Source organism: Polyodon spathula, chromosome 9, assembly GCF_017654505.1.
Source record: "Polyodon spathula isolate WHYD16114869_AA chromosome 9, ASM1765450v1, whole genome shotgun sequence".
Classification (NCBI taxonomy): Eukaryota; Metazoa; Chordata; class Actinopteri; order Acipenseriformes; family Polyodontidae; genus Polyodon; species Polyodon spathula.
Genome location: NC_054542.1, coordinates 26,584,069 through 26,610,364, shown reverse-complemented (window position 1 = coordinate 26,610,364; position 26,296 = coordinate 26,584,069). Strand labels below are relative to the sequence as shown.

Here is a 26,296-nt window from a genome sequence, read left to right as displayed (position 1 = left end):
TATATATATTATATAATATATATATAGATATCATAATGTGTTACAAGCGCTGAGTGTATTATGAACATGACTGCTGCATTGGACAACATCTATAACACACACCTGTTGTACAGTAGCATATAGAAACCCCATTGTATACTTTACAGAACTCTATAACCTGAGTATGCCAAACACCACGTACGCAGTATAACCTGCAACTGACATACAACAGACAGAAGTTCTTCTGAAATTGGGTGTACATAAAATCAACATATTCTACATCAGTGATTTTGAACCCAAGGGTTCAGGTTTTGGTTTCAGCCAGGAGCTGAATATATGTTTTAAACATTGTTTTCCGGTGCACATAGAGTAAGACGCATTTATAGACTGCCTCTGAGATTTAAAGAGGGATCACTAAAATGGATGTTTATGACTAAACTGCAGAAAAAAAGAGAGACCTAGTTGAAAGAAAAACCTGGTCTGTAGAGCTACTTGGGGACCAGGGTTGAAAAGCTCTGTTAGTGTAATGATAGCCGTGTTACATGTACAAAAACAGCCACATTAGAAATAAAGTCAAACTCAATCTGGGCTAAACTGCCCCCAACCCCCATTTCATTGATAAATGCAAACTTGGCAGCTCTTGGAAACTTGTAAGAGATAAGCCCAAGGGAAACACAAATACCATTCCTTTACTGTTATACACTACAAGTCATCTCTAAAAAAATATTTTGGAGAAAACAACATACGTTGTAAATCAATTTGTGGTTGCATATATTTGGTAGAGTACTATCTAAAGTATTGTGCTGTTAGAGAGAATTTGAACTATAAACAGAAAACTATTAGGAATTGGTTGGTTCTGTTGACGCAGTCTTGTTGTTTTGGCCTGTGTCACAGACAGGTTATAATGCCGTGTTTGATTAAAGTGTTTTCATAGTCGTGATCTTTAAAAAAAAAAAAAAAACAAAACAACAATTGGCTTCTTCTGATAATGGTGTAACCCATGTTATTTTCATTCTTTAGTGAATTTTCAAATCTTTATATATTCAATTATCTTAAAACAAATCTTAGTTCAACACAGACTTCTTTAATAATGCATTAATGTTTTCAGAGACTTGCTTTCAAACTGGTTTTAAATGCCTCTGGAAAATTATTCTTGCAATGTTAACTAAAAATGTAAGTAAAGCACTGTATACAATTTTGCTTAGATTTTTTTCCATGCTGTTTAGCAGTTGAAGCACAGAATTTACCATAATGCATATTTCATGAGAAAATTAATTGTCAGCAATCAATACTGTGAAATCTGGAATGAGATTATTCTTCATTTTTTATGCCACTGACTGTAAATGGAGTCAAGCAAGTTCTTCACCTACGGCTCTATCCTGACACTCAAATTTGGGGTAGATATACATATCTATTAAACATTTTGAATGCAAACGAGAAAGCAGCCACAGGGTTTTGATACTATTTTGTGTAAAAGGGAACAGAAACTGCTTGTAATTTTCAGATTCCTCTACCTCTCACCACGTGTAATTTATTGATGAGCTTTTGATGGAAGGGGTAACCCTCCACTAGCTGCTGGAAGCTAATCCCTTTTGGTAAGCCACAGTAATATTTTACATACAGTTTCCAGTTTAGAGTTTATATTAATTTACTGTACCTTCTCTGCTCTAAGTTATTGTGGGGTGTGGAAAGATGTTAGCCTGTCTCACTAAACATACTGTCATGCTTCCATGTGCCTGCCTATACAATGAATGTACTTGCCTCACCAGACTTTACCATGTGTTTCACCAGATTTACTGTATTGTGCTTCTCTGGTTTGCCATTGAATTATGTATAGATATAATTTCAAAACAAACAGGTAACAGAGAAAACAGTCTTAAAAAAAAAAAAACACACATACAGTGGCTTGCGAAAGTATTGACCCCCCTTGGCATTTTTCCTATTTTGTTGCCTTACAACCTGGAATTAAAATGGATTTTTATTTGGATTTAATGTAATTGACATACACAAAATAGTCCAAATTGGTGAAGTGAAATGAAAAAAATAACTTGTTTAAAAAAATTCTAAAAAATAAATAACGGAAAAGTGGTGCGTGCATATGTATTCACGCCCTTTGCTATTAAGCCTCTAAATAAGATCTGGTGCAACCACTTACCTTCAGAAGTCACATAATTAGTTAAGTAAAGTCCACCTGTGTGCAATATAAGTGTCACATGATCTGTCACATGATCTCAGTATATATACACCTGTTCTGAAAGGCCCCAGAGTCTGCAAACACCACTAAGCAAGGGGCACCACCAAGCAAGCGGCACCATGAAGACCAAGGAGCTCTCCAAACAGGTCAGGGACAAAGTTGTGGAGAAGTACAGATCAGGGTTGGGTTATAAAAAAATATCCGAAACTTTGAACATCCCACGGAGCACCATTAAAGCCATTATTAAAAAATGGAAAGAATATGGCACCACAACAAACCTGGCAAGAGAGGGCCGCCCACCAAAACTCATGGACCAGGCAAGGAGGGCATTAATCAGAGAGGCAACAAAGAGACCAAAGATAACCCCGAAGGAGCTGCAAAGCTCCACAGCGGAGATTGGAGTATCTGTCCATAGGGCCACTTTAAGCCGTACACTCCACAGAGCTGGGCTTTATGGAAGAGTGGCCAGAAAAAAGCCATTGCTTAAAGAAAAAAATAAGCAAACACATTTGGTGTTCACCAAAAGGCATGTGGGAGACTCCCCAAACATATGGAAGAAGGTACTCTGGTCAGATGAGACTAAAATTGAGCTTTTTGGCCATTAAGGAAAACGCTATGTCTGGCGTAAACCCAACACCTCTCATCACCCTGAGAACACCATCCCCACAGTGAAGCATGGTGGTGGCAGCATCATGCTGTGGGGATGTTTTTCATCGGCAGGGACTGGGAAACTGGTCAGAATTGAAGGAATGATGGATGGCGCTAAATACAGGGAAATTCTTGAGGGAAACCTGTTTCAGTCTTCTAGAGATTTCAGACTGGGACAGAGGTTCACCTTCCAGCAGGACAATGACCCTAAGCATACTGCTAAAGCACCACTCAAGTGGTTTAAGGGGAAACATTTAAATGTCTTGGAATGGCCTAGTCAAAGCCCAGACCTCAATCCAACTGAGAATCTGTGGTATGACTTAAAGATTGCTGTACACCAGCGGAACCCATCCAACTTGAAGGAGCTGGAGAAGTTTTGCCTTGAAGAATGGGCAAAAGTCCCAGTGGCTAGATGTGCCAAGCTTATAGATACATACTCCAAGAGACTTGCAGCTGTAATTGCTGCAAAAGGTGGCTCTACAAAGTATTGACTTTGGGGGGGTGAATACTTATGCACACTCAAGTTTTCTGTTTTTTTGTCTTATTTCTTGTTTGTTTCACAATAAAAAATATTTTGCATCTTCAAAGTGGTAGGCAGGTTGTGTAAATCAAATGATACAAACCCCCAAAAAAATCCATTTTAATTCCAGGTTGTAAGGCAACAAAATAGGAAAAATGCCAAGGGGGGTCAATACTTTCGCAAGCCACAGTATTCCATATATTAAGTGAGGCATTGGGCTTTGTGCAAAATGTGTTAATTTGAAAACTGGAAATTCTCTTATCTCTCACATACCAATTAATGGCAAGGAACAAAGAGTTCTCAATTAAGGCATACATGGGTTCCTTTAGATTAGAGTTTTTTTAGCTAGTCTGTGCGGTCTTGCTGTAAGAACAGTATATTAAAGCCATCTACTGGAAAGTGGGGAATCCTATTTAAAAAAAAACAATAAAATAAAATATACGACTGACAGAAACAGTCTGTTGCCATTTCATTGCTGCCAGAGAAAAAAAAAGTTGCACAGAGCCGTAAGTCCCACTGCATACCAGCATGTCATTCCATGCAGAGTACAAAATGCTGTTAAGCTCATTTGTTTAGTAAAGGATTGATGTTCAGTTTTTATTGAGACTGTGTGACATTACAGCACTAGGTGTGGCAGACAGTCGCATCACAGAATAAACTGTAGTTAGCTGTTTCACAGTTTGGTGTGACCCTTCTTGGTCTCCAAATATGGTAGTCTTTGGTGGGGTGGGGATGTTCTTCAGATTTTTTTCAAAAAACCTACACTCAATGAATTAGACAGATTGAGCTATGTGGGCTTTGTAGAAACATTACTGACATGTGGTTTGGTGCTTATTAATGCAGCCCAGAAGCCAACTATCCCCTCTCCTTTCCTGAAAGTTTGAAAATTGTTAGCACACACATAAAACAGGGTGTTAATCAAGTTGATAATCTATCAAACTGTTCTAATAATTTGAAGGCTCCATTAATAGAAATGTAAAACGGGCAAAAGTTTAAATCTGTTGTCTTTCTATCTCTCAAGGTCACCATTTTCAATACCAATGTGTATAAGACTTCCTTTGAACTTCAACGCTGAGATGTTGCTTTGATTGTAAAATGCTGCATTGCTCTGCAGGGAATCAGGTTTTGTGTTGACTATTTTCGGAATATAAATATAAAACCTTTGTAACTACTTCTGACATATGATAAGCAATATCAAGCTTTCCCGTCAAATATATTTTAAAAAATAGACTCAAGTGAACACACTTCAATATATATATATATAGTGCCTTTCATTCAATGGGAACTCAATAAAATGCTTAACAAAACTGCCTAATTGTTTGGGTTAACACACCATTCAACTGCACAAATGTAGTAAGTGGACACAGGGTTGGATTTTGTTTGATTTTAACTGGGTGCTGTAATTCTGGGGTCTGCATCCACCTTTCAGAACATATCTGTAAATCAGCACTAGCATGTGTCATTATGTGCAGTGTAACACAAGCTTTGATTTTTGTTTATTTAAATAATACGATCTAAAATAAGGTCTTTGCATATTTTGCGTTTGACATACTGATCTAAACTGAGTCTGATAAAATAAACTATATATTTCCCTTCCTTTCTTCTTTTTCAGACTGGCAAATTGCAACCTTGGCCTTGCTCCTAGGAGGTGCAGCCGTCATCCTCATTGCCTTCCTGGTGGGTTCGATCTCTGTCTGCATGGGCTCACGGAGGCACTTTTACCGGCCGGTTGCTGTCATGCTTTTCGCTGCAGGTAAACAGATATGTGACTTTCAGAAAGCTCATTAAATCTGCATGAGGTCATCCCTTCAGTTTATTGCAGCGGGGCACGATGAAAGAGCAGTTCTTCTGCTGCATAGGCTGTTTGAGGAAAATCCGATCCCCTGGTGATTTTATACTGGCTATATAACTTAAGACTGCCTCTTCTGGTGGGCCCTGGTTAAGATGCCATGTTTCATTACCAAGGGTAAAGCTAAATAGAAATGCATACAGTGATGGAGGTATTTAAATTCATTTAATTATAGTATATCTGTTTTTGATTTTGCCTAATATGATGACCTCAGCATTCATTGAGGATAAATTAAAATCATTAAAGTGATGTTGTATTTAGTTTATTGTTAACAATAAATTAAATGAAGTAACACAGGGGTGGAAAAAAAAGCTTGCTGACATTTATCTCAATTTAATCTGGCCAATGTAAAGTCTGTTTGATCTAAATACATATGTACGGTATATTGTATATTTTTTGTTCAAGGTCAGATAGATGTCACTAGGGGAATCCTGTTAATATCACATCATATGAGTTTAGGAACTAATGAGACCAGGGACATTTTAACTATAGCCCAACTGAAGGTCACACTAAGCTTTTACCTGTGGTATCCAGTTGAAGGCTATGTCAGCTGAGGAGTAAAAAAAAAAAAAAAAACACACACACACTGGAGCTAAGTAATTGCCTTCACCACATTTATTTCACCCATATGACTATTTCTGCCTCATTAAAGCTTTGCAACCACAAGTATTACAGTACAACTACAGTGTTTTTCTCTGGTTGTCACAAAATAAATACATTTAAATAGACTCTATTCTTGTTTGGATCATGTAATCTTTCTTTAAAGGCCATATAAATGTTATCAGCTGGATGATTTAGTTGACTTTTACAGTGCATTGTACTGCTGTATTGGTGGATATTTGTTAGCAGTGTAAAACTAAATAAATCGTACATACAGTAGATGTTCCCTATCATTTAATCACTAACATGCTTGACTCTTTTGTGCTGGGATTCCAAATGGCTTAAGAGAGACATACACTAGTTTAGTATGAGATTGAATTGAAAGGTTGGGATAGCATATCTCCGGCAACAAGCATATAGTGAAGGACCCTGTATGTATGTACGGTACTGTGTTAGCTGCTGAACCCTGCAGGCAGGGACTCAGCCTCGGGCGTTTCTGTTAACTTGTTGGGTCCCGGACCAGTAGTTAGAGTTGAAGTGATGCACCCTAACCCTGCGGGAGAGCAGTGGCCAATGCTGCACTCCCTGTGAGATCCCTGCCAAAATCGGTAACTTCGAATGGTGCACGCATGACACCCTGCATTTACAAAACTGCTTTCACTAGTCACTGAGGACCCTAGAATCTGGGAATGTATAAGCTAATTGAGTTAGAAATGGTTCTTGATATGTATTCTGAGCAGATCAATAAAACTGATATGTCAGCTAGTTTGCTATTTACATAACTTAAAGGCCCAGTATCATGTCCATAACTTTAGGGTGTTATTCATGTGCTGTCTTTTTTAATTCTAAACGATTTTACCTTGCCTGTGTTTTGTCATTCTCTCATTTTACTATTTCGGAGAGGCTCACCTCCTGCAGGTTGACCTGAGCGTTTCCTTTCATGCAGTTTTAAATTTAAAAAACAGAAATTTCAAGTGCTACTTGAAATAACGCCAGCTTGTGTTCAAATATAGATACAAGAGCAGACCTGCAACTAAAGGCAGCAGGAATCAAGATTTACTTACTCACTTCAATTGAAGTCACCTGTCAACATTCTGTTATTTCTTGTTGCTGAAATATACAGAAATATATTTTAAAGGAGGTTTTTCGGTGTTGTTAATTACAGTAGTGTTACAGTAACATATCCATAACATGAATGAATGAGTGAATGAATGAATGAATGAATGAATGAATGAATGAATAGGCTATACGCAAAATTCCCCTTCTCACACATTGACAGTACTAAAGTTCGGAATGACCAGGCTTCTGATTAGGAACATATCACGATATGAGAACCAAACACTGTGGTTCTGACCTCTAGTCATAACCAGCGTGGTCTTGAAAATGCACCTCTGGTCTTGGTATTTAATGTATACAATGACAGTGCAGTAGACAGTAAAATTATGTTTTAATGGTGTTCAAAAATACAAAAATTAAACTTGTCTAAAACTGATAGACCACTGAGTTCATTCATCAGATCATTCTTCCTTGCATACACTGCTACACAGCATACATACACTGCATACACAGCCTAGCAACCTGAGCAGCTATTGCCTGCAAAAGTCTGCCAGAGATGTAAGCAATGCCAGCAAGCTTCTGGATAGATTGGAGTTGCCTGAAACAGTTCATAATTCTGAAAAAGAACTGAAAGGTATTTCAAGTGATTCGGGAAGACGGCAAACAGCACAGCAAGGTCCCCTATAACTTATAGGTAATATTAAAATGGAAACACTTTAAAATAATGGCCGCAAATTCATAATGAATTCCGACTGAATACCAGTAAATTAAGTGGTCCTTAAATTATAATGATGGTCCTCTTTCAGTCCACATGGGTTTGACAGCTGAAGCTCACGCGTCAGTGTATGCATTATTAAGTCTTTATAAATATCATTTTAGGAAACACATTTGAAAAAGAAAAAAACACAAATCAAGTTAAACTAAATCAATCCCACATTTTTGCCAGGTTTTTTCTTTTTATCTACTTCACCTTGCATAAAAATTGCTGGCAAAGCAAGATTCAAGACTGTATTTTAATGTGGAGCTAATTACATTATCATTTTTATTATAATTGTAATTAGTATTTTAGTATGTAGTACCCTCTGTACCTTAATGCACTGTAATAATGTCACTTGATAAAGTGTTCTCACATTCTGAGCAGTGTTTTATTCAAGAACAGGTAACAGAACTGGATCTTTAATACATCTCTATCAGCTGCCTTATTAAGATCAATTGACGCTGAAGTTGTCACAGGGCTAAACATGATGAACTGTTTCTGATTATTTTGGTCCAAGTCAGCAAACACAGATATGAACTGACATTGTGACATGAAGTGGAGAAGTGGACTATATTAGACAAACCAATTCAAGGGACTAATATAATGTAAACTCTAAAGGATTAACACTCCATGCAATATTCCATATTTCAGAACTGTAACTGGCACCTTATAATCCCTCATTCAAAAAGACAAGTATGTTTCTATCATCTGTAAAGCAATAGCAGTTTAGCATTTGGGAATGTTTTTTGTTTTCCTGATAGCAGTGACTCTGATGGCATATACAGTATAACCTCCTGTTGCTGTAGGTTTTCGCAGGTTCTATGGGCACGGGGAGGCTGTATTTATGTATTTTTTTTAGACCAAGATAATTTCCACAGAGATAAGATCTTAGATTTGGAAAACAATTAGAACAGAAACAAGCCAGTACTGATACTGGCACCTGATTAAAAAGACCAAAACCAGTGCTTATAAATGTGTGATGCATGACCTGATAACGGTTTGATCTGGTTAAAACTCTATTCTAATGGTAGAATTTTGTTCTCACTAGTAATAAAAGCTTAAAGAAACTTACAATGCTAAATTGGGTTGGGATGGAACTAGGTCACTTTACAATCTAGTAGCTGCATTTGACTGAGAGAGAGATGAGTGAGCTCACAACCTTGAAGGAAACAAAATGGAGAAATGTACCTGCCTGAAACATTGCAAGCAGAACGGTTTTAAAATGTAAATCCACCCTGTATTGTTTTAAGGGTCCTGTTGTTTTAAAAATCCACCAGAGGGGAGGAATTCAAGAGAGGGTGACCAATCAAATGCACCTCACTGCTTTCAAATCCCATTTCATGTATTTATAAAAATGCAGTAATGAGTGTTTATCGTTTCAGTAAGTGCTGGAAGCATTGGCACACAAAGTGGGCAGATTCAAGTAAATACATATAAAATAATGTGTGACAACCGAAAAGCCAAATAATCAGAATATGTATCTATGCCCTTTGTACTGTATATAAAAGTGACATTTCCTTTAAAAATGTCAGCGATAATGCTTGTCTTACTACTAGGCTGGGATCCAGAAAATCAGGCTGCTTGAATGCAATCTGCATAATAGCTCGACTTTAGAAATAGCTTAGCACAAGTAGTTTGGCACAGTAAGACCACTAGAAAATATATATGTTCTGGCACCATTGGAACTAAACCACAGTTGGGGCACTTTTTCAAGCATGGGCCCTACGGCTTGTGTTTTTATCTGAGTAAATAAAACCAGTATCTCCATGGTGAAATGGTAATAAAAAAAAATTATGACTCTTCAAAGATGTCAGCCTTGTAGATTGCTTTGTGCTCTACTGCCAATCACTAGGCTAAGAAGCAGCTGAATGGGTTCCCCTGACAACAGCTAATGGCACTAACAGAGATGTCTGGTCTGTGCAACAAATTAGAAAGCTATTTGTAAGACTGTCAAGCCAATAGGTTTTACTTTTCAGTGCTGTAATTCTATCACCCATCCTACACAGATGTCTCCAGTTTATGCAGGATAATTCTGCTGCCCCCTGCTGGCTCCTTTACAAATCAACACAGAGTAGGAACTTTTTGTTTGCTCTCAGTTCCTGCCGCAAATATGTCATTTGCACCTGTTTTGCTTTTCAAGAGAATTCACAAAGCAGAAATATGTCTTTCACAAATCTGTTGGAGGGATATTTTCCAACTGTAAACAGGCTTGCAGAATGTTTATCCAAGAATCGTAAAAGAAACAACGCAATGGTTAATTGGTACTTTATATTCTTGGCCTATTTACCTTCATTTTCTACCCCTTTACCTCTGTAATCAACTATTTACCCAATATCTACTGTGTAGTGGTCTTTTTAAAATAACTTATATCATGCTAAGGCATTCGGGTGCTGTCATTAATCTTTACACATCTTGATGTAATAGATGCAGGATGCATATTCTTTTTGCTGCTCGGTACTTTCTCTTTTGTTATTCACTTGGTACTTAACAGGGCCAGCACATGTGAATCTTAATAGTACAAAGAGGGATCTAAATAGAAAGTGAGAGGAATGGTTAAATTAAGACTCATCAAGTCTTTGATGTATCCAAGCTGTGCTTACTTCTGCTGGAGGGTTTTGTGATTTTAGTCATTATCATTAACTAGTGGTTAAACCTGCATGTTATGTTTTCAGGGTACAATTAAAATATTTAGATCATTTTCCTATCACTTTTGATCTGTCTGTCTGTCATATATATTTAAAAAAAAAAAAAGGTGAAAACCTTTTGTTGTGTGTTTTGTTTGTGACAGGTAAACGGCTTAGCCGTCCCACGTGTTAGTCAGGGACCTGGTGGTGTATAGAAAGAGCTCCAAAATGGAGTTAGGTTTTGTTTGTTTCTGTTTTATTTGATTTGTGTTTATTAAAAGTGCGCGCAAGCGCTTTAAAAAATTCGGTTTTTAGGTAAAGCCAAGGACCGTGTTACTTTGGCACTCTCACTACTCCTAGGATATAGATATAGTTTATATATATATATATATATATATATATATATATATATATATATATATATATATATATATATAGAAAGTCTACATCCCCTTTCAAAAGGTTCACCTTTTGCTGCATACATGTTTTTTTTTATCTACACATCCTACCCCACAACTTCCAAGTGAAAAAAATATTCTAGACATTTGTAGAAAATTAATTAAAAATAAAAACTGAAATAGCTTGTTTGGATAAGTGTCCACCCCCTTTGTAATAGTAATCCTAAATTAGCTCAGGTGTAACCAATCGTCTTCAAAATCATACACCAAGTTAAGTGGCCTCCACCTAAATTGCAGTGAGTCATATGATTTCAGGATAAATTCAGCAGTTCCTGTAGGTTCCATCTGCTGGGTAGTGCATTTCAAAGCAAAGACTCAACCATGAGCACCAAGGTGCTTTCAACTCCGGGACAAAGTTGTTGAAAGGCAGAGATCAGGGGATGGGTATAAAGAAATATCAAAGGCCTGGAATAACAATTGGAGCACGATCAAAACGATTATTAAGAAGTGGAAGGTGTATGGCACCACCAAGACCCTGCCTAGATGAGGCCTCCAAACTGGATGTCCGAGCAAGGAGACTGATCAGAGAGGCTACTAAGAGGCCAATGGCAACTTTGCAAGAGCTACTGTACTTGGCTTGATTCATGCCAAAGCTGCCCGATTCCAGCCTTGCTGAAGCACCCCAAGATCATCACCGATCCTCCACCACATTTCACAGTGGGTGCAAGACACTGTGGCTTGTAGGCCTCTCCAGGTCTCCGTCTAACCATTAGATGACCAGGTGTTGGGCAAAGCTGAAAATTGGACTCATCTGGGGGTGCTTCAGCAAGGCTGGAATCGGGCAGATTTGTCTTTGTGAAGGGTGCATGAATCAAGCCAAGTACAAGGTTGTCCTGGAAGAAAACTTGCTTCCTTCTGCTCTGACAATGTTCCCCAACTCTGAGGATTGGTTTTTCCAGCAGGACAACGCTCCATGCCACACAGCCAGGTCAATCAAGGTGTGGATGGAGGACCACCAGATCAAGACCCTGTCATGGCCAGCCCAATCTCCAGACCTGAACCCCATTGAAAACCTCTGGAATGTGATCAAGAGGAAGATGGGTGGTCACAAGCCATCAAACAAAGCCGAGCTGCTTGTTAAAACATTAGTATTGTGTTGTTTAAAAATTAATCTGAACTTATTTTCTTTGCATTATTCAAGGTCTGACAACACTGCATCTTTTTTGTTATTTTGACCAGTTGTCATTTTCTGCAAATAAATGCTCTAAATGACAATATTTTATTTGGAATTTGGGAGAAATGTTGTCAGTAGTTTATAGAATAAAACAAAATTGTTCATTTTACCCAAACACATATCTATAAATAGTAAAACCAGAGAAACTGAAAATTTTGCAGTGGTCTCTTAATTATATTGCAGGATCATGTGTTTCTTTTAAGAGGCATAGAGGATAACATAAATTCACTGTAGGTGTGCTAAGCCCTGATGGGTTTTAATAAATAGGCAATGAATGACCTTTGGTCTAAAACCACACGCTCCAGTGAATATCAAGGCAAAGACTGACAGGAATTACATATTTATCATAAACTGCAGCACCCTGTGGCTTGTTCTATAACATATATTACTTTTGTATAAATCTGATATTCTTTGAAGACATTTTTCTGTCTGTCAAAATATATTAGTATCTATAAATAAGATGAAGAAAAATGGAAAGTGGAATGGAAAGATAAACAGTTTTGGCTTGCAACCTTTTTTATGGCTGAGTAGACTTGAAGTCCAAGGAGGTGAAGTAACATGCCCTAGGGTCAGGAAGTGGCTGAGCTGGATTCAAGGACAGACTATTAAAGCAGGCATCAGCACTGAATATATCTAGCCAGTGAGCAATTGGGCATGCTTTAAGTTTTGCATTCTGCTCACTTGTACAATAGCTGTAGATGGCTTTTTATTATTTTTGTAGCAATCCACAATAATGTTTATTAATGTAAAGAATAATGTATACCCAACTGTACATAATACAATACTTTGAGGGAATCTAGCCTTACAGTATACTTTATTTATTATAATTAGTTGGAAATTATTCATTGTGAAGAATTAATATCTTCTGTGAAGAACACCAGGATCTTTAGTTTAGCAGTTAAAAAAAAAAAAAAAACAACAACTATATGTTTACCTATCAATAATACATTTTTACAACGCTTTTCCTCAGTCTGTAGATACAAATTTGTATGTATAGTTTGTAGTGTTGGAGAGCTGATAAAGGACACAACACTTTCAAGGTAAGAGAGAATAACTCTGCAGGGCACTCACTTCGTTATCCTGCCGATAAGCGCAGCCTCCATATATATCACCTACTTTAAAGAAATGGCAAAACCCTTGGCAGCAACATCTCATTTTGTCAGGCTTTTAGAAGATAGAGTGTAACAAGCTGGGTGCAGAGAGAGCAAAGGGATAAATCGCTTAGTGGTGATGAACCACTGCAGTATCTCCTCTTCCAGTCCCTGGATGACTTTGTGATGGAAAGTTACTATATAGAGGTTTTTCAGTTTCAGTTTTATTGAGCTTCATCAGGCTCAAGTTGCTGGATCTGACACTACAGCTAGTAGTGCCTATAGAATTGTTGCTTTGGTGACTTATGATGGTGTAATGATACTGATAAATAATTTGTACAGCATAAAACCGGTAACACAGACCCTAACATTTAAGTACAGTAAGTGAAAAAAATTGATTAAAGTAGTGCTGTATATACTGCTGTATATTTAGATTTGGATTGAAATTAACAACCAATAGCATAGTATTAGCTGCTAATAATTTGGGACTAACACAGTTTTATGTAATTGTATGTAAAGGACTTCATGACAAAACAGTTCTGAAGCCATCACCCATTCCCTCCTGGCTCCACACAAAACATGTTGATAAATTAAGGGCTTTCATACAAGTGGCTTCAACACTGAAAACATTCAGCAGCTTGGCAGGATTTCAGTAAGTAAGTAAATTATTTTTAAAATAAAAGCAGCCTGGATGCCAAAGCAGCTGGTGGTTTACTGTAGAAAGCAAACAATGACCAGACAGTCGTCAAGCAGCAAGTAACTGGAACATTATGTTACTAAAGCAGTTTTCTCCTTTTCTGTTTGTTAGGAGATGCATTATAAAATACAATGGTCACAGGATGGAAGTACAATGAAATGTCATTAACAGTGAATGTATTGATCAAAATGAAAATAAAAATAAAAAATAAAAAAATTAGTGTGGAAGGTAAAGAGAACAGTGTGTAATTTTTACTATAAAAGGCAACGACTTGACATACTTTACATCCTAATTAGAATGGCAGTTTTCACACGTGCTGTTTAAAAGTAATTTTATTCAAAGTAAAACAGGTTTAAAAGGTATTGCATACCTTGCGTCTCCAGCCCCGCCCCACCCCTTGTTCACTGTATTTAGCACATATCTCTTTGTAGTCGTGCATACTGATAAATCACCTCCTGATCACTCATTTTATCACCAAACTCCTCAATAATGCGATTCAAATCATTATTTTATTACTATAACATCTCAAAAAGCTCTGCAAACGTCTGTGATATTCTTTGAGCGCTGGATGCGGAAGCAGCTATCTTGTTTGTTTATGTCTGTGTTATCTCTGTGGTGCAGGGGCTATGTGTATTGCTCAGATCCACCCTTTTTTCAGCTCCTATTGGTCTCACTCAGCCATTGAAAGGTTTTCTTCAGCTTTTTCCGGAGAAAAAATGAGTAGAGACCTGTGCTTGACTTCTTTTTGATAATGTCAAACAGCGTCCGACATGTCACCGCAAAGGGTTAAGTTGGTCCAAAACTAGTGACCCTTAAATTTTGTCCAAAATAAATTTATATAAAACACTTACTAAAAAGTGGATACAAAACAAAATTTTATTCATTTTAAACCTCACAAACCCATTAGACTGGAAAGGGAAAATTGTAACGTTGGAACTGGTCCGACATAGGACCAGAAGGGATTAAAAAAAAGTAAAGCCTTCGTTGCTTGTAATGATTTTTGAAACATTTTTTGCCACAGTCCCTTGCAACAATGTTTCAGGCGTCTGTGATTGTGACGAACGTACGCAACAGTGTTGCAAACATGCAGTAATCAATTTAACACGTGGGGAACACACCACTGTGCCAAACCAGAATCCCCAGCGCCTCAGCCCGGATACGGATTCTTTGTAGTATTCTAATAGCTGTCCCCTTTCCCTCCCAATACCCGGCACAGTGATAACCGTGGAGAACATGTTCGACAATGTCTCATGACATGCTTCAATGAAAACCCAATCTACTAAAGAATTTAAAGTACCATACTTACTTTTACAACATTTAAACAGCTAAATCGGCGGATTTTCCGTATCTTATAATATATATATATATATATATATATATATATATATATATATATATATATATATATATAGATATATATATATATGCCTTTTATCGTACAGTGAGATGGATGTACTTAGGAAATGATAACCTATTAGCTAGGCCCCCTCTATCCTATCATCTCCTTTCATCGATCAAATCTACTCTATTTAAACCATTAGTCACCCCTATGTAGTTGTCTTGTGTTTTCTTCATTCTGGTGTAAACCCAAGCGGATTACAAGACTCACATCTGATTACATTCATTCAGCAAAAGAGCATATGGAGTACTCACAGCAATTATCTTCCTTGGATTCAGAGGAGTTTCAGGATTTCTTGTCTGTAGCAGAATATTCTCCTGCAGCTTCAACCTGTGTCCAATCAGCCCACCATTCTTCTCTCCGTCTGGTGTTTATGTAAGATCTGAACAGGTGCATCCCCACCAGGATACTTTATCTCTACCTGCCAGTGAAGGACTTCCTCTCTGCCAATCCATGTGACTCCATACAGAGGATGCACCTTTTGAGCGACTGTACTGGAAGAACTGGACGCTCAACAAGCTCATAAAGACCCTTCTCAAAAATGGCAGTGTAATCCCAGCAGGGAGTAATCAAAAATTGCTTTTTCTTCTTTACTGTAATTCCATCTCGGCTGAACCAGTTTTTCCACCCAAGAAAGCTCTCCCGCCACGCTCAGCTGTTCCGCGTCCCCAACCAGACAGCAGGCAGTCTGCACCAGAGCAAGACAGCCCCACAGCCAGCACATCAAACCAGCAGGCAGACGCTCCAGCCAGCGAAATTCAGCAAGAGCACTCCATGATATTTCACAAAATAAAAGCATTCCTGCATCCATTCACCAACACATTATCTTTAGCCAGTACCAAACTGAGCGATTTGGATAAATAGGTGTCTAATATCAAGCAAGAGAAGCAAAGTTCAGTTCTTTCAGTACCCTGCAGTGAACAAATCAGTGGCAGCTACAGTCACCTCCGGTTCTGCTGTAACCTTTCTCTCTACAGCAGAGCCTCCGATCTACAATCTCACTACTGCACCAGCATATGGTTCTTCCTCCTCAACGGCGCAACTGCACCAGCATATGGTTCCACCTCCTCAACCTCACTACTGCACCAGCATATGGTTCCACCTCCTCAACCTCGCTGCTGCACCAGCATATGGTTCCACCTCCTCAACCTCGCTACTGCACCAGCATACTGTTCCCCTTCTCAACCTCAGCCCGCCATCACTCAATATCACTGCAAATTTGGCGCAACATAATAGAAGGTAAGGACGTCAATCTAGTTTCATTACTGATGTACTGTGTTCAGTATACTCAAACCGCAGAGCTGAACTAGACTTCTATGAATTTTACTTTGTAGAGCTGTCTGTCACATATGGAGGGACCATGTTTTTTGACTATCATGAAGCATTCTCAGCAAAAGCTATGTTGGCATCAGCTAATCCATCTGGGGTTAGCGGTTCCACTGGTCGCTCAACATCTCTCTGCCCGAAGGCGGCATCTCCAGACCTCGCTATTCAAACAGAATTTCCATCCCCAACTCCATACATTCTTCAGCCCCCACTAAGCAGTCCACAAGGCAAGACAAGTATGGGCACAGATAATTTCAATACCTGTTTCTGTTCAAACAGGCAATGCAATTTCATTCACATGTGCAGTACTTGCAGGGATTCTCACTCTAAAGCAATCTGCCCAGTAGCTCCCAAGTGACTTTCTTCAATGCTCACAGTCTCCAATCCAGTAAACATTTCGGTACTATCACAAAAATTTCGGAATCATCCTGACAAGATTTTCACAAATTACTTAATTGACGGACTGAAAAACAGTTTTTCAACCAGACTTGGTCAAATTCCTTCTTCCGCTTTTCAAAGCAAAAACCTCCATTCTGCTAATCCAGAACTAGAGTCACTTCAATCTCTCATTGAAAAGGAAAGCAAAAAAGGATTTATAGTCAGCCCATTTTCAGCTCCCCCATTTCCAATCTACAGGATTAATCCTATTGGCAATGCCACTCGGAAAATGTCAGGAAAAAAGCCGCTGATCATCGATTTATCAGCATCACAGGGGTCAAGCACCAGCAGTATCATCTCGCTCATTCCTCACGATCAATTTTCACTTCATTACATTACTATCTCAGATGCAATTCATGCAATTAAATTAGCAAGCTGCAGTTCTTGGTTAGCAAAAGCATATATATCAGACGTATTTAAAGTAATGCCCATCCATCCTTCTCTTCGCCACCTGTTTGGGATGTGCTGGGAAGAAAAGTTTTATTTTGCTACTCAGTTAACTTTCTGCTGCCACAGCAGCCTGAAGGTATTCAATAGTCTCTCAAAAGCATTATGCTGGATACTTCTCAATGCATACCATGTTCTATTTCTGTTCTACCTACTTGATGATTTTCAATTGATCTCTCCTCCTTCAGGTTCGCCAGCAGAAGCAATCACTAATCTTAAGAGTTTATTTTCTGAAGTTGGTGTTACACTTCCAGAAGAAAGAACAATTGGCCCCCTTCATTCTATGGAATTTCTAGGAATCATACTGGACACAGAAAAGTTTGAAGCTAGTCTAAATTCAATCACATTCATTTTCTTATCCAGAATGTTCAGATCAGTAGGAAACGTGCACTGTTCTCTTTGCTGGGTCATTTCAATTATCCCCCAGGGCTAGATGTTTATATCTTGATTACTTGCTCTTGCCTACATCAATATTTCATCAGAAGCTAGCAAAGACATTAAAATGTGGTCTGCTCTTGTTCAGCATTGGAATGGCTTATCTATGTTTTATGATGATTTAATTTCAGCACCACACGACCTGGCTTTGTTTACGGACACCTCATTTTTGGGATTCGGAGGTCTATTAAATAAACAGTGGTTTTCCAGGGAATGGCCTATAGAAATCAAAAACCTATCACTGCATCAGAAATCCACAGCTCTTCTTGAAATTTACCTAATAGTTGTGGCAGCTCAGCTATGGGGTCATCTTTAGTCTACGAAATCAATATTTTTCTAATGCGATAACATATCTACAGTTCATATTATCAATAAAGGCTGTTTCAGTTCCTCTCTTATCATGTAATTACTATGGCAGCTAATATGGATTTCAGTATCTAATAATTTTCTAGTACAAGCTCACCATCTACCAGGCATCTATAATAAGGCAGCTGACGCATTTCAAAAATGGATTAGCTTTGGCAAGGACAATGTATTCAGCATTGACTCTCCTCTATGCACTCTGCTTCCATGCAGAGATATATTGCAGAACGCAAACCCATTTCATCTTCTGACCCCTGTTCATCAATTCAAGCCAGTCTGTTGTATTAAGGCATTGGTTCACTTCTCATCTCTCCACTTTGGTTTCCAGAGCAGGACTTCCCCCACAATTCAATACTCCTCATTCATTCAGAATCAGGGCAGCCACTTCAGCATCAAGAGCAAAGATTAACCAGCATATAATCAAAAATATGGGGCACTGGACCTCATCAGTAGTTGAAGCTTACATTCATTGCTAGTATGTTCGGAGTGGGGGGCAACCTTTCCGCCAGGGCCACCAAAGGTTTCCCCCTAAAAAAGAAAGGTTTTTTTTCCTTTCCACTGTGTGGAGGGTCTACACATAGTTAGTAGGGACCAAACTTACTAACCCCTTTGTCTTGTTAAATGTTTTCTTTCTCTTGTTAAATTATTTTTTTTTGTTTGTTTTCTATATGCATTGGCAGTTATTGGCCTGTCTACATGCAGGAATCTTTAGCGGGGAGCCGGTGGGTTTATTTTTGGGGGGGTAGTGATCCACTTTCTCCAACCCTTTGTTAAGCTGTGCTTCATTTATCTCTAAGAGGAGGGTTCTCCACGAGTCAGAGGGGACCCCCCGGCCAAACCCCACCTTTTATCATCGCATGATCTGTTCTTCCTCTCTTTTAGGTTGTTTTCATGTGTAGGCTTCCAAGCGGCGGGACCCCTCTTCGTGTGTCGGGTCTCCTCAGAGGCAGTGACCCCTTTCTTCGTGTGTCAGGTCTCCTCAGAGACGATGACCCCTCTCTTTGTGTGTCTGGTCTCCTCAAAGACGATGACCTCTCTCTTCGTGTGTCGGATCTCCTTAGTGACAGAACCTCCCTTCTATGTGTTGGGCCTTCGAAGAGGCGGAGCTCCTCTCTTTATACATTTCATCTGTTACTAACTCCATGTTGTTAAACATCACCTTGGGTTATTTATGTTTTTTTGTACATACCATATAAGTATTCCTATAAACCAAAAATGAGGAAGTATGAATAATTAATTCAAATATAAAGTTGTTTTTTTTGTAAACTCATTATAAATAAAATTCTAAAGGATAATTTATTTTCAGCTTTTAAAGATTATTTGCACATGAGAGGGTTCAAATAAATGAGTTAAATCAGCAAAATAAATAGTTTATGTTAAATTAAGTTAAATAAATAAGAACAGATGTTAGGGTTTACAGTGTAGTTACAGTCTATACAAACTCTTTTTCTTAAAAATAATTATTTACAAAAAATGTGGGATTTTCCTCTGTATCAATTAAGTTTACATTTTATATTTGTTGTCCAATTACATTTTATTATGTAATAATTTTATAGAATAGTATAAAACGCAATGGGGTGTTTGGTTAAACTGTAATAATTTTACTTTATGTAAAGAAGTAAATACATTGAACTGACAGATTAATAGTAAAATCATAACATTGGTTCTACTTATACTTTTTAAAATAGAACTATATACATTTATAGAAAAACAATCAGGTAAATACAAAATGAAAAACAGTGTGTCTAGTTAAAGATAACAGTTTGTACAAATGAAATGTTTTTACTAATTAGACTAGCACAACATAGTCATTAAGTTTGCCTCTGACTAAAAGCAGTTAATGTACAATTGTTGCCAAAACATCGATAAGTCTGTTCTGAGTTTCACGGAACACCTCCACTTCTCTGGCACCTTGTGCTACTTGTTCCTCTAATAACTTATGGATTCACTCCTCCACAGCAAAAGCCCGTTCATCAGATCCCTACAAGAAGTTTAGAATTGGATTCGGGCTCTGTGTCCGTCTCACCAAGAAGGGTATCGCTGCAGAACGCAGACTCGTACAGCGTAGCTCTCACAAGCAGCTCACACAGGGTAGTGCTGCGTGCACAACTCGTAATATACGTCATAATTATACGCTACAGGGGTGAGTGGACACAGCAGAACGGAATATCCACTAGAAACTGTCTTCAGGGCATCAGATGATTCTAGAGCATTTGCCAAGCACTCCCACCTTTCACTTCCCGAGCTCGTCACCTATCTGACATCAACACACCCTGACACTAACCAACCCCAACCCTAATCTTAAACAACCCCAGCCCTAAAACCTAACCCTAACCTAATACCTAACCATTAAGAATCATCTTGTAGTGGATATTCCTTTGTACTACGAATGAAGCAAACTGTACAGGACAAAAATAACGTATAATACAAATTCACAATTTACCATTACCTTAGCTTGCATATGGACTTTGTTTATTCAAATATTTTTCATAGATTAATTTACATTCCCATCAACCACTAGTTACATGTACCTCTGCTCGAAGGGGCATCAAATTGTAGGGAGGGCCCTGCCTCGGCACATTCTTCGTTGACAAGCACATTTTGAGATGCTGCAAAGTTATCCATATTCACTTTTTCTGTCACTTGTGTAAAGTGCAAGGTGTACACATCAGGATCGGCAACAGGATAGTTAATGTCTAGGGGCGAAGAAAGGTAATAACTTTTAAAAAATGAATTCTGTTTTCAACTCTTGTAAAATGTCATAAGCATTTGGTTGACTTAACATAGGCCTATATGTAATATTCAAATGTCTTCCATTAACTCGTGTCTTCCAAACTCTTGTGAACTGCTACTGGTATTTAAGGTGTTAGAGTAGTCCATAATCAGTTGGTGGCCCATAACAGAATCAGTAATTTTCGTAAAATGTATTACTTTTTTCTCTGCCACTGCAATTATTTTGGGCCTTAAGTTTTTTGTAGTCAGCTTTCAGACTTCTTAACCTACACCTGCATTGATCTGGACTTCTTGTGAAGGCCAGTACTTTCAGAAGCAAAGCTATTTTTTCAAACACTGCTGTTTTGTACACATTTGTCAAGCTATGACTGAATACCTTGCTCTCCCCATATATTTAGAAAAGCAACTGTTTCATCGTAATTCAGTGGGTGCTATCTTTTCCTGCCATTTTAAAGAAATGACTTCACTTTGCAGGTTTTAAATATGTGGGTGTAGCTACTGCAAGGTGTTTATTTGTTTTTAAACCGCTACAGCTCGTGTCAGTTTCTTTATAATGATGAAGCTACTTCAGAAACGCCTCCTTAAAACTGGACTATTTCATTCTGGATCCAGATAGTACAACATATGGACCCAAATAAACCCGTTTAAAATAAACCAGTTTCAAATCATATGGGTTCAGGTATGTGGAAACCAAACTGGATGATTTGAGACCAGAACTATATTCAGATTCTTTTTTTTGACTGTGGAAACATAGATACTATTAAGCAGTGCTAGGCATGCTCTGTATGCACCGTTTTCACAGAACCATCTCTTATCTGACATGCAATTATAAAGACCTGACAATGATACTAGTGTAATGTAAATTACACAGTAATCATATGCCACAGTAAACTTAGTAATGTGGTTTTAAGCTGTAATTCACACCATGTGAATTAATACCATTCATACCAATCTGTAATGACATAAACACACTAACCTGCAGAGTCGACACACAAATGAGTTTAGCATAATGACTGCTATTACTCACATATTAAACAGTTAATAAACATAACATTTTGACATTCAGCTTAATAAACTGTGAAAGCAATTTCTCAGGAACTGAACCTGTTTCTCCTGGAAAGTTCTGTTTCACAATGCAAAAGATTTAAACACCAAGACACACGCAATGAACCTTTAACCTTTCCTACCTCATGGTTATTATTTTTTTATTGTGTGCCATGGTAAAGGTTATAGCAACTGTGCTTATTGAAATACACAGAGAACAGTGGGAGCAAACTGGGAGTATTCCGTTCTACTCACAGGATGGACTACCTTTACAAAGGTTTTCATTTAAAGAAACAAACCTACGGTGTAGGGGTGTGAAAAGATAAAACAAAATATAATTAAAAGTTTCACAGTCTTGCAGTTTTGCATGCAGCACATGTATATATTTTTTTTATTGTGTAATATGTTACTGGCACAGTAGTTTTCCTACAAATGGAACTCATCTGTCTTGAGTTTCTTTTTTTTTTTTTTTTTTAAAAGATGTAAAACTGAAGTGAATTCTAAAAAGACTGCCATTAAGATTACATGTCTAGTGACTCGTGTTATTGGTTTGCAAATATTTTAGGGAAAGACTAATTTTAGCAAGAGAGAAAAGGAGCTAAAAGCCAAGCTTCTAAAGCAAAACCATTTTACCATCTTCCCTAGTGTAGATGCTCTTATTGAACTTGAAGTATTGGATTAAAGAGATGTGCATGTTCTGAACACGTCTCTTTAGATGGTTCTTTAGAAGTTGTATGCAGTGTTTTCTGTTCTCAGTTGTGTCTTGCTTTTATAAGTAAAGTGATTACTAATCTAATTTGTGATTAACTAGGAAGGAGAGGCTCCTTTTATGTGTTTAAAAGAATATCATTTAACTTGAACAGAAGGTGCTTATTCTGATTTGTATTGACTCTATTAAGAAGTAACAAAATAACAATTAAAAGTGACAGAGTAAGAAATAAAGCTGGATAAGGAAGCAAGTTTTATTTCAAGTTGAACAAAAGGTTGACTACCTTTTGTTCAAGGAGGCAGTGTGGTCCAGTGGTCAAAGTCCAGGGCTTGTAACCAGAAGGTCCCTGGTTCAAACGACTGACTCACTGTGTGACTCTGAGCAATTTACTTAATCTCCTTGTGCTCAATCCTGCATATGAGATCTTAAATCAGTATCCTATTGTAAGTGACTCTGTATATAGTTCACAGCCTACCTCTAAAGTGCTTTGTGATGGTGGTCCACTATGAAAGGTGCTATATAAAGATATTATTATCATTATTTGTTAAAGATTTTCTAATATAATTCTGATTTGAGGATATTAACATGTGTAAGTAAGAGCCCAACACAGGAAAAGGTGTTTAACAGAAAAAGTTAAAGGAGCATTTTTCTACTCCGTGAATTTGCAGAATATTTTTCATTATCTTTTTGTTGTCCCATTATAAGGATAATTAATCTATTACTGTTTCTGCACTCATTATATTTGGCATGTTTAATAAAAAGACCTGTATATTTGATCTTTTGGGAAGTCTCTGAGCAAAATGTTTTTTCTTTAATGATGTAAGACCTAATAGGCTGTGTCCCACTAACTTGGTCCACATGGTAAAATGATTTTCTGTCACTTATTTTAGTGCCTGTGACTGAAGCTTCCTGAATCGCTAAAGTTTAGAAGAAATTGGTGGTACACTGATCTAGAGTATTGTATGTAAAGTGTTACCTTTAAAAAGGTTTACATATTGTTTAGATAAAATGCATAACAGCTGTGTTTAGGGTCCTCATTCAAAAAATGGTAGTCCTTATAGATTGGGTCAGTTCGTCTGTCCATCTTTCTGTCAGTCTATATACTGATAATTCATCCTCACTAAACTTGTACCATAAACTCCAATCCACCTATAGACTTTTTTGCTATTATACAATATATTATAATATATGCAAATAATATGTGATTATGAGGAGTTTCTGTACAGTTTTCTAATAAATCCGTTACAGGTTTGAAGGCAAAATCTACAGTAAACTGTGCAAGGATGTCACTTCAGACCAAGGCAAATTGCTTAGACAGCTTGAACGATCTCAAACCCTACAATCTCACCTCTGCACTTTTTATGCAATTAAAGTCTTTACTTTGGATAGGTTGATGCTGCTATCAGTGGTATCAACTATAGGAATTGACTTATTACTCAGCTATTTCCTTGACCAAAGACAATTTTAGAAGAGACTGGTAAAGAGCAACAGGTTTAATCTATATCTTATTCAGAACCTTTGAATCCATGTCAGACTATGCCTCTAGCAAACAAAGAACTTTGTTAAGAGCTGCACAGTTTAATGTTTGCATGAAGTGATGGCACAGTGGGAAACCTACTACCTGTAAATGTCTCGACTACAGGATAAGATCATCAGCCATGACACAATACATGACTGTTGGTGCTCACTTAAGTGTGACAATGTAATGCTTTTTCAGATTGAGAAAGCAAACTTAAGTTTGAGTTTCCTGATCTTATTCTATTACATTACAATGTAAATGTGACATGTCTTCTATTCTTAACTGTTAAAACTACACCACTAATTAATACTATACTCTTTTTTTTTCAGTGGTTCTTCAGGTATGCAGCCTCGTCCTGTATCCTATCAAATTTATTGAGTCCGTCAGCCTGAGAATATACCATGAGTTCAACTGGGGCTATGGGCTAGCCTGGGGAGCTACCATTTTCTCCTTCGGGGGTGCAATCCTCTACTGTTTGAATCCCAAGAACTATGAAGACTACTACTAGCACTGAGGGTCCTCATAGTGTGACCTAAAGGGCTGATCTAATGCATGGATCAGTAGGAAGAGAAGAAATTGCTTAGTCACGCTTTTCTGCATTTGGCTGCAAAAAATAACACTTCTAACAAAGACAACTTGGGTGGGGAAAAAACAACTAAAAACTATTGATGTTTTTCTAGAGATTAACTGACCAAACTACTGAACTGACCAAATCTGACACTTTTAAAGATACTGACAATAAACTAATACATGGAGAAGCAAAAGAGAGCGCCCATGGAAATGTGCTTGCTGTCCTAACTAAATAGTATAAGTATTATAAAAGCAGTAATGTAAGTATTATAAAAGTTTGTGCCACAGGGTTGGTGACCAAGAAAAAAAGAGTCTGATTCCAACATAGAAGCAAACTCGCTGTAAGTGACTACAAAACAAAACAACAAAACAAACAGAATAGAATTAGGGATGTTAGGTAATTGTACCAACTAATATTCTTTTGAGGACCTTCCAGTACAGGTTTTCCAAAACGTCTGATTTTCCACATGTTTTCACCAGTAGTTGTACTATCAGCATTGGGAAGTTTGTGGGCAAAGACAGAAAGGGAAAGACACGTGATTCCAATTAAGAGGCATGTGATTTTGCCTCAGCTCTCCAGTGTTCCAAACTGTTTCTCTGTACAACAGGACTCTGTTTGAACCTGAGCCACCAAAGGGAAAGATCACAGTTGACTTGGACATGAAGAAAACACCTGCTCCATGCATACCCAGAGAATTGTGTGGTTTGCATGCACCAGACAACTTTTGGAGACGGCTTGTAGTCCAAGAAAATTGTGAAGGCCAAAACTTGCTGTTACATATGTTCTGCGATCAGGCTTTGCAGCTGGGGATTCATTTATATTAACAATCCTACAAAATCAAGAGGAATATAAACTTTTTTTTTTTTAAACGAAAAACCTGCAGAAAATAAAAATCTTTTTTTTTTTTTTTTTTTTTTTTTTTTTTTTTTTTTTTTAGGCCACTAGTCTATTTCAAGAAGAGTAGACCAAGGTTGCAAAACTCCTTCTGTTGCTTTTTTTCTCCATTTAAGGACCACAGGTCTTGCTGTTCAAATCGATATCAATCCACAGGATTAGGTAAACTCTTTCTTAAAAGAGAAATGATCACAGTGACAGAGTCTGGATGAATGGATGATTACAAAAGACATTGTACAGGTCGACATCCAAGAGAATATACCATGTGTGTCTAACAAACACCATGCGTTGAAGACATGAGCCAGCATACAGTAATGGCTTGGTATTGTGTATGTTTGCAAAGAGTATTTGTATTACTAGCTTAGCAAAGGTGGAAGCATGTTTTAGTCATGTTTACTGCCTTGACTGTTAAACCCCTGTCGGTTTTTAACTAGATCTAGCAGTTAAGTGTCTTCAGCAGTTCAGTGTTTCATACTTCTTTATCTTAAGGAGAGTGGTCAGTTATTTCTGTTTTTCTTTGATTCAAGGACTCAGAAACATTGCTGTTGTACACATAATGGGCACATTTGACAAGATATCAGTTTGTGACCTCAAAAGTGTGACAATTCCCTGTGACAACTCACAAACTGAAAAAAACAACACATTTATTTTCTTTGACTTCATTCTTGGCTTGGTCCTTACCAACACAGGATACCTGTGAATTCTTGAGGAATCTAAAGATCTCATCTGTCTCTTCAAATAACACATAAGTTAGCCTCTAGCCAGTGGGGA

The 26,296-nt window shown here is 37.7% G+C and overlaps 1 protein-coding gene across 1 annotated transcript in view; it reads left to right on the top strand.

The window, feature by feature from the left end:
- Positions 1-25,544, top strand: part of LOC121320642 (transmembrane protein 47) — a 40,995-nt gene extending 15,451 nt beyond the window's left edge. Inside the window, exons 2-3 of the mRNA XM_041259157.1 lie at positions 4,954-5,094; positions 24,390-25,544. Coding sequence (XP_041115091.1) covers positions 4,954-5,094; positions 24,390-24,568 — 320 coding nt within the window. The 3' untranslated portion in view covers positions 24,569-25,544. The remainder of the gene's footprint in view (positions 1-4,953; positions 5,095-24,389) is intronic.
- The last annotated feature ends 752 nt before the right edge of the window (positions 25,545-26,296 follow it).